We start from the raw sequence: 16,406 nt of genomic DNA, 5'->3' as shown, positions 1-16,406 counted from the left end.
TTCAATGTTTTTGAAGCAATGTCTCACCCCACTGATGAGGGAGCTTGTTTTCAAGTTGATGTGCTTGACGAAGCATGCATAACGGTAGAAAGGGAGATACATGTGTCGTCCCCGCTGATAAAAACACTCATAGATGCACGTGAATCTCTCAATGAAGAAGAAGAGAGAATGATTGAAGAACGTTTAACAGATTTGGATGTGCTGAAGGAGATTCCATCTAATGAGGTACAGATCGAAGATATAAAGACTGATGTCATGATGGAAGAGAAGAAGCTTGAACTAAAAATTTTACCCTCTCATTTAAAGTATGTTTTTCTAGATGAGGGTAACAACAAGCCTGTGATTATCAGCAGTTCCTTATCATCTGCTGAAGAGAAAAAGTTGATTGAAGTGTTGAAAAGAAGCAAAGGAGCTGTAGGATGGTCTATCTCTGATTTAAAAGGGATAAGTCCAACCTATTGCATGCACCGCATTTTTATGGAAGATGATTTTAAACCAGCAACTCAACCTCAAAGAAGGCTAAATCCAGTCATGAAAGAGGAGGTGAGAAAAGAGGTTCTCAAGCTTCTTGAGGCAGGGATCATTTATCCTATCTCTGATAGCACATGGGTAAGTCCTGTGCAAGTGGTCCCGAAGAAGGGTGGCATGACAGTTATATGTAATGAGAAAAATGAGCTTATACCTACACGAACTGTCACTGGTTGGAGAATGTGCATTGACTACCGGAAGTTAAATAAAGCCACAAGAAAAGACCATTTTCCACTTCCCTTTATGGATCAAATGCTGGAGAGATTAGCAGGGCAAGCTTTCTATTGCTTTTTGGACGGTTATTCTGGCTATAATCAAATAGCTGTCGATCCAAAAGATCAAGAAAAGATCGCATTCACGTGCCCGTTCGGTATATTTGCTTATAGAAAGATGCCTTTTGGGCTTTGCAATGCCCCTGCCACTTTTCAAAGATGCATGCAAGCTATATTCTCCGATCTTGTGGAGAAATGTATAGAAGTCTTCATGGACGACTTCTCAGTGTTTGGAAGCTCATTTGATCTATGTTTAGCAAATTTGGAAACAGTTTTGAAGAGATGCATCCAAACCAACCTCATTCTTAATTGGGAGAAATGTCACTTCATGGTGACGGAAGGGATTGTTTTGGGGCATAAAATTTCATCCAAAGGAATTGAAGTGGACATAGCTAAAGTGGAAGTCATTGAAAAGCTTCCACCACCAACTAATGTAAAAGGAATTCGAAGCTTTCTTGGGCATGCTGGCTTTTATAGAAGATTCATTCAAGATTTCTCCAAGATTGCTAAGCCCTTAAGCAATCTCCTTGTAAAAGATACACCATTTGAACTGAATGAGGAATGCTTGAAGGCATTTGAAGCATTGAAAGCCAAGCTAATTTCCGCTCCGGTGATCATATCCCCTGATTGGAACAAAGATTTTGAATTAATGTGTGATGCTAGCGACTATGCTATTGGTGCAGTGCTTGGACAGAGAAGAGAGAATGTGTTCCACACAATCTATTATGCAAGCAAAGTCTTGAATGGAGCACAACTAAATTATGCAACCACAGAAAAGGAGTTTCTTGCCATAGTGTATGCATTAGAGAAATTTAGGCCCTACCTCATTGGGTCTAAGGTGATTATATACACTGATCATGCTGCCATCAAGTACTTGCTCACCAAACCTGATTCCAAACCGCGCTTGATCAGATGGGTGCTCTTACTACAAGAGTTTGACGTGCACATTCATGACAAGAAAGGCAGTGAAAATGTAATTGTTGATCATCTGTCCCGGCTCATCAATGATGAAGTTACAAGTAAAGAAGAAGAGATCCGGGAATCCTTTTCTGATGAAACTCTCTTGCACATCCAACAGAGGCCATGGTTTGCTGACATAGCTAATTTCAAAGCTGCGGGAATCCTTCCAGATGATCTTTCATGGCAACAAAAGAAGAAATTCTTAAATGATGTTAAGCAGTTTGTTTGGGATGACCCCTATTTATTCAAACTAGGAGCTGACAATCTCTTGAGGCGGTGTGTTACTGAAGAAGAATCAGCAGGAATCTTGTGGCATTGCCATAATTCACCCTATGGAGGACACTTCAATGGTGAAAGAACAGCTGCCAAAGTCCTCCAATCTGGATTTTACTGGCCTACTATATTCAAGGATGCTTATGCCCACGCCAAGCGTTGTGATAAATGTCAAAGAGTGGGCACTATCTCAAGAAGGCATGAAATGCCACTACAAAGCATCCTGGAAGTTGAGGTTTTTGATTGATGGGGTATTGATTTTGTCGGTCCCCTACCTTCATCTTATACTAATGAGTATATTCTGGTTGCAGTAGACTATGTTAGCAAATGGGTGGAAGCAGTAGCATGTCAGAAGAATGATGCAACCACTGTGATTAAATTCTTGAGGAAAAATATATTCTCAAGATTTGGGGTACTAAGAATTCTTATCAGCGATGGAGGATCACATTTCTGCAACTATCAGCTTGAAAAGATAATAAAACACTATGAGGTGAAACATAAAGTTGCTTCCCCATATCATCCTCAAACCAATGGGCAAGCGGAAGTATCAAATAGAGAAATCAAGAGGATTCTGGAGAAAACTGTTTCTTCTTCCAGGAAGGATTGGTCATTAAAGCTGGATGATGCTCTGTGGGCTTACAGGACTGCAATGAAAACACCTGTTGGGATGACTCCCTTTCAACTAGTCTATGGCAAATCTTGTCATTTACCGGTGGAGATGGAGCACAAAGCTTATTGGGCCCTGAAGTTCTTGAACTTTGATTCTACCTTGTCTGCAGAAAAGAGGAAGTTGCAATTACAGGAGTTGGAAGAAATGAGATTGACAGCTTATGATAACTCCAAGAATTATAAAGAGAAGGTTAAGTTGTATCATGACAAAAAGCTCTTAAAGAGAGAGTTTCAACCTGGCCAACAAGTTTTACTCTTCAATTCAAGATTCAAAATTCTTCAAGGCAAGTTGAAATCAAAGTGGTCTGGACCGTTCATCATAAAGGAGGTAAAGCCCCATGGGGCTATTGAGTTGGTTAACCCTGCAGCAGATGATCCAAACAGAAGTTGGGTGGTAAATGGACAGAGGCTGAAACAGTACCTAGGCGGTGAGATTCAGCGTCTCACCACAATCATTCATCTCTCAGATCCTTGAGCATCAGTGTGTCAAGCTAATGACGTTAAACAAGCGCTTACTGGGAGGCAACCCACCTTTCTAACCTTCCTTCAGTGTTATTTTGTTATTTGTGTGTGATGTTGATTGTTTGATTGTGTTTTAGATCTTGTTAAAATTTGTCTGTGAGGAAGTATGTTAGTATGTTGTGTAGCTTGAGATGTGAATAGTGTGATTGTGTTGTGTCTTGATTTTTAATTGCTTGTTTTGGAGAATGTTGAAAATTTGTGAAATTGAACACCTTCAAATTGATTCTTCAAGTGAATTTCCCTTATTGGAGATTTAAGCAAACGTGTTTGATAAAAATAAGGTGTTCTGGGGTGCTTTGAGAGCTAGAAAATGCAAAAATCAGAAAATGGTACTGTGAGTTGAGCCATTCTGCAGTCTGCTGAAATTCTGCAGAATTCACGCCCAAGCCCCCCTGACCAGGCGCGCCCAGGCGCGAGATGCAGCAGCGTGCTGGTCGCTCCCGGGCGCCCTCCACACGAGGGGCGCCCGGGCGCGACATGTGCAGGCCCAACCCAAATGGCCCTTAAGTGCACAGTGGTCAGATTTTGCCTATTTTCAAACCCTAATTTCCAGCCCCCCCTCTCTCTCTCATGCCTATTCTCTCCAAAACCCCAAAACCACCATACCCTTCCATCTAAGCCACACAAACTGCCACCACTCAACAACCATCCCACTCACCATTGTGAACTCTCTCACTTGGTAAACCTATTCCCAACTCAACCCACCCACTCAACTTTATCACTTACACATCACACCCACTCATTCTCCTCACCAAATCCGTTTTCTTTGGGCAATCACGGTCAAGCTCTCAACTCTCTCAAGATCCCCAATTTCCAAATTCAAATTCAATTCTCCAAATCAAGTAGGTTTTATTTTCGTTTGCTAGTTTTGAAAATTTCTTTTGCTTTCATGTGTTGATTGTTGTTTGAATTAGAATAGGTTTGTTCAATTAAACTGTGTGAATGCGTGTTTGATCATGGAAAAGTGGAACCAAACCACTGCCACTGAGTTCTGCACTCTGCAGAAACTCGCGCCCGGGCGCTCCTTGCAGGGTCGCGCCCAAGCGCGAGTGGCTCGGCCAAGAATGCGGCCCATGCTTTGATCTTCAATTGTTTTTCCATTTTCTCTGTTTCATCCATGTTTTGACTGCTTTGTTTTAGTATGTGTATTTAATTGAATTGCTTGCATGATGGATTGAATTCTGAAAAACCTTAAAAACCACAAAAATAGGGCTCCAAGAAGGAAAATTCTGCAGAATTATTCTGCAGAAGTCGCGCCTGGGCGCGACTGGTTCGGCCAGCATTTGGCCATGGTTGAGTTTTTCATACGTTTTTTTTCAATTTTTGTCTTTTGATTTCCTTGTGATTGTTTGTGATTGAGTGTCCTAATTGTTTGTGTATGCTCTTGAGCCATGAATGCACAACCTTTGCACAAACGTTACATCTCACTTTGATTTTTCTGTGTCTCCTCCTTACAATCACAATGCTTGCATGTTTGTGCAGAAATGGCCTCTGTTTCAGGAACAAAAAGAATCAAAACCATAGCAACAAAGAGGCAGAAGCAAAAGAAGAACTCCAAACCTCAAACCTTCCTCTCCCAGAGACATAAGAAAAATTTTGAGGAGTCTCAAAACAGACGGCTCCTTATGGAAAGAGTAGTAGAACAGCTACCTCAGGAGGAACCACAATTTTCCCAAGAGGTGTGGCGTCGACACTGGAGCAATCTTATCTCCTTCCCTGAACCGGCTAATATTGATGTAGTCCGGGAATTCTATGCCAATGCTCGCAGCTATTCAGACGAACCACAGCCGTTCACAAGTTATGTGCGAGGGAGGCCAGTGGCTTTTGATGCAAATACAATCAACTCTTTCTTGAACACTCAGTGGCCAGGGGGCAATTCAACATGTCATTATTCAGACGCAAATCGGACTAATTTTGCAGGGATAGACTATCAGGAGGTTGAGAGGACTTTGTGCCTCCCAAGAGGCCACTTTCATAGAAACAGACAGGGACAACCATTGCATATCAAGCGTTCCTTTCTTACACCTCTCTCCAAATATTGGATGGCATTCATACATGCAAACATATCTCCATGCTCCCATATGTCTGACCTCAATGTGAGTAGAGAACTTCTCCTTTTCTTTATACTGCAGGGTCAGCCAATCAATGTGGGTAACATTATTGCACATGAGATCAATGACTATGCCCATACTGCACTGAGCAACACTCCACTAGGCCACCCATCTCTGATCACTCACCTATGTGAGATTGCTGGGGTTGACACTTCAATGCCTCCATTTGAGAAACCAAGGAAAACCATTGATCGGTCCTATTACCTGCAATACTGCTTAATTGATGAGGAGGGTCAAAACATTCCTGCACCCCAGCCACCAAGAAGGCATAGGAGAAATCATCCAGAACCACCTGCACAGCCTAAAGAAGACGGCCCACAAAACCCCTTCAATATGGCTGACCTCAATGCTAAGCTGGAAGCACTCCACAGGATGGGCCTTGCTTACGCAGACATGATGCGTCAGGTCTACGCCTTCTCTCACCCAGGTTTCATGACTTCTGAGGAGTATGCTGCAAGAGTAGCTTGGCCTGGGGACCAGACCTCTACTGATGGGGGAGCTGGAACATCCTCTGGAGCTCAAGCAATGGAAGAGGATCAATCTGAAGAGGAAGATGAGGAGGAGCAATCTGAAGAGGAAGAAGAAGAGGAGGACACTGAGAGTGATTCTTGAGGAGACAGATGAGACAATGAGACGGGCAACTTTCATCTCTTTCATAAAAAATTACTACTTTCATGCTTTAATTTCCGTAGTTAATTTAATTTCAGCACTCGTACTTTTGGTCAAATTTTGAACTTGGTTGAATGAACATGTTGATGAAAATGTTTTGAACTTGACTTGATTAGAAATCACTTATGTTTGCTCTTACTCTGCGAGACTTTGAGAAATTAGGATCGAGTTGGGTAGTTTTTTCACTGTGGTTACGCTCGACTGAATGAATTTCATGCGCTGTTCTTCTTGTGATTAATATGCATGGCATTGTGTTTGAAAACAAATATGGAACCCTAAGTAACCTAGTGAGATTTTGTGCTCCAGAATTATTGTTGAATGAATTCACTTTAGAAGCACAATTGAGTTTTGCCTGATTTTCCCTGAAGTGGATCATTTACTTGTTCATTACACATGATCAAGGTTGTCTTGTTCTCCCTTTGTTGTCTTAAGTTTTTGAACCCAAAGCCTATTGTAACCTTATGTAGCCCATCCATGAACCTTAAAAAGCAATCCGAAAAATTTGTAATCCCTCTACCTTAAGCTAAGATTAGCATTCAAGTGGGGTACAGGAAAATGGTTCAAGTTTGGGGTATTTGAGGTGACATGAGAAAAATGACATTAAGAGCCAAAATGAAAAGAAAAAGGAAAATTTACAAAAAAATAAAATAAAATAAAAGTACTACAAAAAGAGAAAAATAAGTAAGATTTGCTTACAATTGGTGGAATAACGCGAGACTTTGTTATCTTGTGCTAAAATGAATGCTCTCTTAGTATTAGTTTTGCCTAGAAAAACCAAAGCTCCTTCTTAGCCCAACCTTTGTAAAGCCTTGAATGTTCTTGTACTTCAAATTTATAGGTAAGTGTGTTCATTGTAAGGGAAATGAAAGGCAAAGTTCAATTGTGTGATATTGTGATGTTTGAGTGAGAGACACACATCCCCATACACCTGTGAAAGTGAGTGAAACAGTTTCTTTTCAGAGGAAGGGTTCCATGTTAGTTAAGAAAATACTTTTGCCATGTGTGTTGGTCCCTCATAGAACATAGCTGATGTTTAAATTCTGTAATTTTGTGAGTACCACCAGTGAAAGTTTCACCTCTTGTGACAAAAATCTAGTCAACATGATGAGCAAGCATGATTGAATTTTACTCTTGTTGAGTGATGAAGCATTAAAGTTGAGTTGTTTGTTCAAACCAGTTCATTTGTTTGTTTTTCTGCTTGAGGACAAGCAAGATTTCAAGTTTGGGGTTGTGATAACGGTAATTTTTACCATTATCTTTGAACCAATTCTTGTACCAAATCTACCCTTTTTAAGCTTGAAACATGTTTAATCCTCCCTTTTTATCTAAGTTTGCGAATAAGTCTAGCTTAAGCGTTACATACAAGTTTTCATCATTAATTCGTCAAATTTGTAGGAGAATTGCAAGCTGTTAGAGAAGTACTGCATTTACCAAGAATGGGAGCAAGAAAAGGATTCAAAAGCAGGATCTGATGGAGCAGGAAAGGAAGTTCATGCCTAAGCGCCCAAGAAGAAGGAGGCAGGATACTTTTTCTGCGCAAGCCTCGCGCCCGGGCGCGACCAAAAGGGCTCCTGGGCGCGAGCATCTGCGCGAGCTCCGCGCCTGGGCGCGACCAAGAGGGCGCCCGGGCGCGACCATCTGCGCGAGCTCCGCGCCTGAACGCGAGAAAGAGGGCGCCCGGGCGCGACCTCTGCTGACCTGGAACCCTAGATCTATTTAAAGCATTCTGTAACTGAGGGTGGCATCTTCTTGGCGGCTAAAGCTTGGAACACCATTTTCAGACCTAAGGGAGCTGGTTTTGAGCAGTGGAAACTCTCCATCCTTCCTCCTTGGATCCCCATTCCTCCATTTTTCTCCATTGTAAGCTCAAGTTCTCCATGACTATGGAGAACTAATCTCAATTTGTTGGGGAATGATGTAGTTACGAAACTTTCATGTAAATGCACTTGAGTTTTAATGAATTTAAGCTTCTTTCATTTGATTGTGAGTGTTTAATTTCCTTCTCTTAAAGCTTGTTGTGACTTGATCAACCATAGCATGATTCTAAGATTTGCTAGATATTGGAAAATATTGTGTGGATCTTGAACTGGAATTAACACCTATAGGAGATTGTATCTAGGAATGGAGCTTGATCCTTTAGTTGTCATAAACCTCTAATTGTAATGCAGATGAACTTTCTAGGTTACCAAGGAATTGGGACTGCAAAAGTGAGTCTAGGCTTTTTCTACCAAGGAATTGGGTCTAAGTATAGTAGGAAGGTTGACAAACGCAATCAATTGATGAAGTAGTAATGTGCATTTGCATGATAGCGTAGTAATTACAATCATTCTCCAACATCTCATCCATATTGTTTCATTATCCATTAACCATTTTCAATCTTTTATCCTCTAAGACGTTCATTGTATCACATATTTATGAATGTAAATTTTATTACACTTGAATCATACCAAAATGATGTTATTCTTAGTCTAAGTTAGTTAACTTATTATACGGTTTTAAAGTATTACACGAGTCTCTTGGGAAACGATATCCGGTCTTACCGGTTTATTACTTTGAACGATTTGGTACACTTGCCAAAGAGTTAACAGTCCCCGATGTCTATAATATTATAGACGTCGGTGCCCCTCCTAACAGACGTTTATATGTCTGACAAGTAGATGAAAAGTTATTTTTTCTGCCATATAGACGTCTGATCCCGCTATCCCGACGTCTATATACGATTATATAGAACATCTAAAGCTTCCTTGAAGATCAATTCTCTGCTACAAATTGCATAAGTGAAAACAACCACAACCATGACCTTGGAAGTTGTTTCAGCTTAAGACTTACACTTAATCATACTAACAACCATCTGAATCTTTCAAAGAGTTATACCAACCACCCATTAAGTGGAAGAAGAGTGTGACTCTTCCTTAAGTTTTCCTCTAAAACCCATATGCCTAAGCACAAATACAACAACCCTAGAGATGCATTGGTTATGGAAGAAATTAGCTGCAAGTTTGAATATCTTTCCACCTGGAACATACCCTGAAATGGTCTGAACAATACTTTGAGAAAAAATACTCCCTCTTCCCTCTCCACCCTCAGACACACTCGTGTCCCAAGTTCACTATGCCCGCCTCCTGGACTTCTTGAAGGCCCATTGGGCCCCGCCGCTCATCCCGACATTCTCTTCCACTTCCTAAAATTGAAGAAATTATGAAAATCATTAATATACAAAAAGCTGAAACATTGCAGGAAATACAGAGGAAAGAGGAGAAAAAGTGCAGATTCGTCAACTGGAGTTAACTCCGTTTATGTGAATTTAACGGAAGGAATCTAATCATACAATTTATACTACTTTGGGATAAAATAGAAGCATTTTTAAAACCGAGTACTAAACGGAAATTCAGCTCTTAACTTGGGGACGAAATAACCTATTAAGCCTTATAATTAAGTTGGATAAGAGTCATCCACAATTGTGATTTTGGAAATAATTTGTATTCATGTTAAAATGACAGGAAATCTGTAACATCCCAATATATCACACTTGATAATTCATAATTTATATATATATATATTAACATTACATTTACGGTAACATCCCGTAATCTCACACTTAAAAATTCATAGTTGATATATGTCTATATAGGTTTTAAGCTCAGATTTCAAAAATCATAATTATAACTTGAGTTCTTCTATCTCTCCCTTCCTTGGCACTGAGTCACACGACATTCCTTCATCTACTCCCGTATAACGAATTATACGATCATCGCACATACCCAAACACAAATGCAAACAAGTAGGGTGAGCTAACATGCAACTAATCATTTATAAAGCATGCATATTTACTTTGATGCACTCAACAAACCTCATATAATAATTATGTCAGACACACTCATACCATCATACAACAATCGCATCATAGATACTCATCCATTACTTTGATACACTCGATAGACACTCCTTCTACAATACCCAATAGAAACTCATTCCGCAATACCCAATAGACACTTATCCTGACGATATGTTGATGAGCGATCAACGGGAGGTTCCGCACTTGTGATGCCTTCTTAGTCCTCAACACTATGTCCAAAATCGACACATAGACCAGGATCTCCTACCCTCCATACCATCCACAAGGTTAGTCCTCAACACTATGTCCAAAACCGGCACATAGACCAGGACCTCCTGCCCCTCTCACCACATAATTCATCCTTCTCTACTTGAGACTGAATGATTATTAGAGTATCAGGATAATCTCAAACTTCATGACTCTCAACATCAACATATACACACATACCATGACATTATAGAATCTCTCCACGAGACTCATACCATGCTCACATTCCTCGACTCATATTATACCCTTACGAAATCTCCCCATAATACTCATATCATGTTCAGATTCATAAATTCAAATCCAACATAATAAATTACAATCATCAGAGAAATCATACAAAATGAATATATCACAAAATAAATTAACAATTCTAAAATATCACTATAAATGGTCATCGGAGAAGAATCAAATGTTTGACAAATCAAACTCACCATAAACGCCAGTACATATGACTAGTCACAACTTACTGGATTGGACCAGGGCTGCTCTATGATCAGGGATATACCAACTCCGGTTTTTAAGATTCCTCTATCCTACCATCACAATTATAATTCATAATTCCATATCTACCACAATAACATGAATTCATCAGAAATTTCCATTCCAACAAGATATATTGCACAATAATTTAACAGTACATAATTTGTTCAATAGGATTTAAGTTAAAAACCTGTCGAGTAGACTTCTAAAAAAGATAAGTGCGTCACAATGGACAACTTAAGTATCAAGTCTTTCCTTAGCCAAAGTGTTCCTCAACTAGTTTTTAACAAATTTCTTATTTAGAGATTCAAAACAACAGCATATAATATTAGCACAGAAATTCACTATAGATAGATATACCGTAAGCACCTATGTTCTTCATTAACAATATTCACACAAAATTTCAATACATGAATAGTAATAAAACAATACTAAATCATAATATAAAAGCTTAAAAAGGTTAGCTCCCCTACCTCTATTCCAGACTTCTCTTGTTCCGAATTTATTTTCCCCAAAAACCCTCCAAAGGCTCTACTCTTCTTGCAACTAAAAATTTCTTCCTAACTCTTTCTTCTCTATTTCTCAAGGTTTCTCACTTGATTCTTCCTCTCTTTGTGCAAAATAGCCTCCCCCCTCATGACTATTTATAGTCCAAAAATTTTACTATTAATCAATTTTTTTAATATTATTTATTATTTTATTATATTAATTTTTTAATCACCACTTACATAATGGATTCCTCAATAATTCCTTCAAATCTGAATGCTTTCTCCATTATCAATATTTTAAATTTTATTTTACTTTTTCGTTTTTTTTTTACTAAAAGGTAGAAAAGAGTTTGAACCCATCACCAAAATTTTCTACCAATTAAGCTACCAAAATTTCTTATTTAACTTTTCACATAAACTTATTATATTTTCCATTCACAAAGAAATTCATTTCTACTAGTAACAAAATTGTAAATACTTTTCATAGGTCTTACATTCTCCCCAACAACAACAAAAATTTTCGACCTCGAAAATTCTATACATCAAGGAAATAGTTGAGGGTATAATTGTTTCATTCCTTCTTCTAGTTCCCATGTAGAGTCACTGATACGACTGTCGTGGTCATACAAATTTGATACACGAAATTAATGTAGTACAGGACTTAGGAAGTGACTCCTAGGTCGTCTCTCAAGGACCAATTTATGTCGGTTCAGTTTCAGATTTTTTTACGAAAGGGGGGGTTTAAAGGTTGTTTTTGACACTGAAAAATAAAATAAATTAAAAACAACTGAATTTTAAATAAAACAAAATTTAAAAACTTTTGAAATAAATTTTAAACACGGTAAAAATGGAACAGTAAAAATCCAGAAACGGTAAAATTTAACGATGCAGAAAACAATAAACGGTAAAATAAAGAGACGGTAAAAATAAAACACTTAAATGAAAATGAAATTTAACTTTTTCTGAAAACGTAAATCAACGGGTGCAGTGAAAATAAATTGAGAAATGTGAATGAAGTTTTGAAACCGTAAATAGAAAACTGACAGAATGAAATTTGCAATTAACATCAATTAAAACCAAATACATGAAATTGTAAAATTAGACAAATCCTAAACCTCCCCAACGGGGAGGAAGAAAAATAAGCTGCAGAAAATAAAACACTTCCGTATTTGCTCTCTTCCTAAACTACTCTTAAAATCTAATGGTTTTCTTCTCTGCTATGCTGCCAATTTATAGTGTCAACACTCTGGACATCCTCCTTCAATTCAGCATTTTGGATTTTGTCTCTGGTGTCCGTGACCTTCCAGTTTTGTTTTTGTCCCCTGTAGCATTTGACTTCCTTAACTCCTAGATGTCCAAGGAAATAGGTGGGACCCTTCATTTTGTTGTGTCCGTTTCTGCTTCAATTCCATTCCATGCTAGCCGAGAACACCATTCTCCTTGTGCAAAGCTAGACCGTGCTTCCTTCCTTCTCCTTTCCATTCATCCATGGCTTCTCTTCTTTCTTCCAATGGCTGGACACTCTCTTTATGGATGCTTCACCTTCTTCCAGGGCCGTGACACCACTCCAGCTCCTTAGATGTTAGCTGCTGCCCAACCTTGGACGCTTGGTTGTCTTTTCTTCCGTGTGTGCATCTCCAGCTCCAAGCTGCTGTATTTGAGAAGAACGGAGGGGCTGCTGGACTTGGAGATGGCTGGACGGGTTACTGCATCCTTGCTGCTGGACCGTGAAGGTCTTGTGTTGAGGCGTGCTGTTTCTCTTCACTTTGCAGCAATGAAGATCTTGCTGTAACATGCCTTTGTGCTTCATGCCGTAACACTTCCATTTATCAATTGAAAATCCAACTCTCTTTGGCATGTGGGCCGTGAGCTTTGATTGGAAAAGCACTTCAAAAATTCTGCACCAAGTTAAAAACCGTGAGCTTTGGCAAGAGTGGTGGTCCCTTGTGTTTTTTTCTCTTCAAAGGCCAAGAAGCCAATTGAAATCACGTTCAGCAAAGAAAGGGATGTGGTGGCTTCCATTTGGTCTTTTTGTTTTGTTCCATATCATGCCAAAATGACTTGTCCACCATGGGGCCATGTGTTTGTTTTAAGAATCAAAAGCATAGAATTATTTTGGAGCTCCTTCATTTGGATGTAGGCTTTCAAAGTGGTGGCTCCTCTTTTATGCCAAATGCAATGCCATTTAGAAAGTAAGAAAGAGGATTCTTTAGCTAGCTAAAAATCTGCCGTGAGTTTAATTCCATGGCCCCCTCCTCTAATTACAATTTGCCTTTCCTTGTGTGTATATTGCCGTGGCCTTCCATTCAATATGTGATGCTTGTTGAATTTTCCAATGGGTCAAGGTGGTATGGCCGTGACATTTACTAAGTAAATGTGGCAGTACAATTGTCATCTTCCAAGAGCTATAAACCGTGAGTTTGCAATGTGGTTTCCAAACCAACCAATATTACTTCTTGAAATGAGCATTAAAATGTGCCAACATGAGTGTTGAATCCTTGAGTGTTGGGAGGTCTTAGCACCGTCCAATGATCAATTCCAGCCACCACAAGTATCAAACAACAAGCAAACAATGCAAACAAATTAGAAGTCACTCAAACAGTAATCACTAGACTGACATAGGAGAGTAAAATAAATACTGGGAACAGCACAAAACGAATTTGAACAAAGTAAAAACTATACGTGAAAATAGACATCCAGACGAAACTATGAAAAAAAATTGCATGCAAAACGGATAAGAATTGAACTCAAACGAAGACACACAAGTTGACACAACATTCACGCAGCACTGGTAATCGTTTACAGCACCCCTGTAAACGATTACCCGAGAGGAATTGCAAATTTGTACAGAAAGTCCAACACAGATACTCAGTCAGGTGAACACAGGTCACCATTGGCAAAAAAACTGACTTTTAGGCACTTCTGCCCCTGTCTGAGGCTTGTTCAGGTGTTTCAGTGGTGGGAGAGGGTGGATGGTGATGTGATGTGAGGCCAAGGAGTGTGGGGTGACCCTCGTTTACAGCACCCCTGTAAACGATTACCCGAGAGAAATTGGGAATTTGTACAGAAAGTCTAAATGTCCAAAAATATTTTCCAAAATTTTTCCTGCACTCAATAATGTAAATAATTCGTTTCAGATAATTCAAATTAATTAAAATAAGAATTTCTGATCGGATTAGGCTCAATTCAGTAAAATGGGAAAATACTGGACAAATAAGCACAATTCCCTGATTAATTCTAGCACAATAAACTAAATGAAGTGAATAAAATAATGATTCATCAGTCACCTGTTCTCCTATCCCAAACTACCCTGACTAAATTGGTAGTTTTTCCTCTAAGTTCCTTTGTTTTAGTGTCTTCTATACAAACAGGTTGTACTTCCACTGAGAGATCCTCTCGGATTTGAATCTCTTCTATTTCTAAAATGTGAGAAGGATCAGGTACATACTTTCTTAGTTGGGAAACTTGAAAAACTGAATGGAGATTGGTCAACTGAGGGGGTAACGCAATCTCGTAAGCGACTGGCCCAATTCGTCTCAAAATTTGGTATGGACCAATGAACTTAGGAGAAAGTTTCCTCGAGTGAAGAGCTCTACCGACACCCGTGGTTGAAGTTACTCGCAGGAAAACATGATTCCCAACCGCAAACTCTAACGGTCTCCTCCTTTGATCTGCATATGATTTTTGTCTACTTTGAGAAGCCTTCATTCTTTCCCGTATCAATTTTACTTTGTTGGTGGTTTGTTGTAGTAGCTCAGGTCCTATTAAAACTGATTCACCATCCTCATACCAGCACAGCGGAGTTTGACATCGTCTGCCATACAGAGCCTCATAAGGTGCGATACCTATGCTTGATTGGAAATTGTTGTTATAGGTAAATTCCACAAGAGATCTTCTAATGACTGGATAGTCCTTTCAGATTGTCCATCAGTTTGGGGATGATATGCGGAACTCATTCGTAATTTGCTGCCCATAGCTTCCTGTAGGGTTTGCCAGAATCTAGAAGTAAATCTTGGGTCTCTGTCTGACACAATGCTAGAAGGTATACCGTGCAATCTCAATATTTCTTTTATGTACAATTGTGCCAGCTTAGTCATTGACATTCTCAGATTTATTGCTAAGAAGTGAGCACTTTTTGTCAATCGATCAATGATAACTCAGATGGCATCATTACCCCTCATTGTTCGTGGTATATGGGTAATAAAATCCATAGCAATCTATCCCATTTCCACTCTGGTATGTCTAATTGTTGTAGCATTCCTCCAGGCCTTTGATGTTCCACTTTTGCCTTTTGATAAGTCAAACAAGCTTCTACAAATTGCGCTACTTCCTTCTTCATTCCCGGCCACCAAAAGGGCTCCTTAAGATCTTGATACATTTTAGTCATGCCGGGATGCATGCTAAAATGACTCTTGTGTCCTTCTTCAAGGATTAATCTTTTTATCTCTACATTGTCTGGTACACACACTCTACTTCTAAATTTTAATACACCATCAGGTCCTAACCTAAATTCTTTAGTTGGTTCTGTTTCGATCAATTCTGCTATCTCTTTGAGGTTAGGGTCCACCAATTGTTTCTCCTTGATTAAACTTAGAAAGTCGTTAGATATAGTCAGATTACTGCATCTAATGAAATCTACTTCATACTCCATCTGTAGCTTTAGATCTCTGAATTTCTCCACTAACTCTAATTCTTTGATAATCATATGGGAAACATGTATTGATAGACGAATGCCCGAGGTGATCACGATAGAAGTTGTGCGAGCACCATTCGAACTCCTCGAGCCTTCCTCGACGAGAGACGACGCAGCGAAATGGAGAGGGAACGCGAGATTGAAGGGGAAAACTGAGGGCAGACATAAAGAACCCTAAGATCTAGGGTTTAATCGGTGGAAAACCTAAAGACCGGAGGAAAACGCGAATCAGACCGATTAAGCGGTGGAAAAGTGAAATGGAACCGATTAATCGCTTGAAGTTGAAGATTGAACGATGGAAAAGGGTTAGATCGAAGTAAAGGAGGATTCAATCGGTGGAAAATGGAAAGCGATGTGAAGAGAGGTATTTAAACGGTCAAAATATGAACAAATGGTGGGAAGAGGCTGTGGCGAGGGAGACACGAGAGTGACGAAGTGAATCTGTGAGGATAGAAGACTCACCGTGAAGAACAATGGCTGGCGACGAGGGGCTCGAGAGAGAAATGCTCTCGTGAAAGAAGAAACACAAAAATGAAGACGCGCAAGGTGCAATGAGGTATGGTTGAAGCGCTGAAGATGTGGCAGCGAATGAATGGCTAACGCGTATGGAAACAACATCGTGGAAGTGAGAGAAATGAG

At 39.5% G+C, this 16,406-nt stretch overlaps 1 protein-coding gene across 1 annotated transcript; it reads right to left on the bottom strand.

Annotated features, from left to right (window-relative positions):
• Window positions 1-9,087: 9,087 nt before the first annotated feature.
• LOC108322101 (uncharacterized) lies at window positions 9,088-14,782 on the bottom strand. The gene is made up of 2 exons (XM_017554079.1): window positions 14,362-14,782; window positions 9,088-9,185 (listed from the first exon to the last, which is right to left on the bottom strand). The coding sequence occupies exons 1-2, from the start codon at window positions 14,780-14,782 to the stop codon at window positions 9,088-9,090; spliced, it is 519 nt and encodes a 172-aa protein (XP_017409568.1).
• Window positions 14,783-16,406: the final 1,624 nt, after the last annotated feature.

Source organism: Vigna angularis, chromosome 11 (assembly GCF_016808095.1).
Source record: "Vigna angularis cultivar LongXiaoDou No.4 chromosome 11, ASM1680809v1, whole genome shotgun sequence".
NCBI classification, from domain to species: domain Eukaryota; kingdom Viridiplantae; phylum Streptophyta; class Magnoliopsida; order Fabales; family Fabaceae; genus Vigna; species Vigna angularis.
Note: the sequence above shows the minus strand (reverse complement) of the source record. Positions and strands in the feature narration are given on the sequence as shown.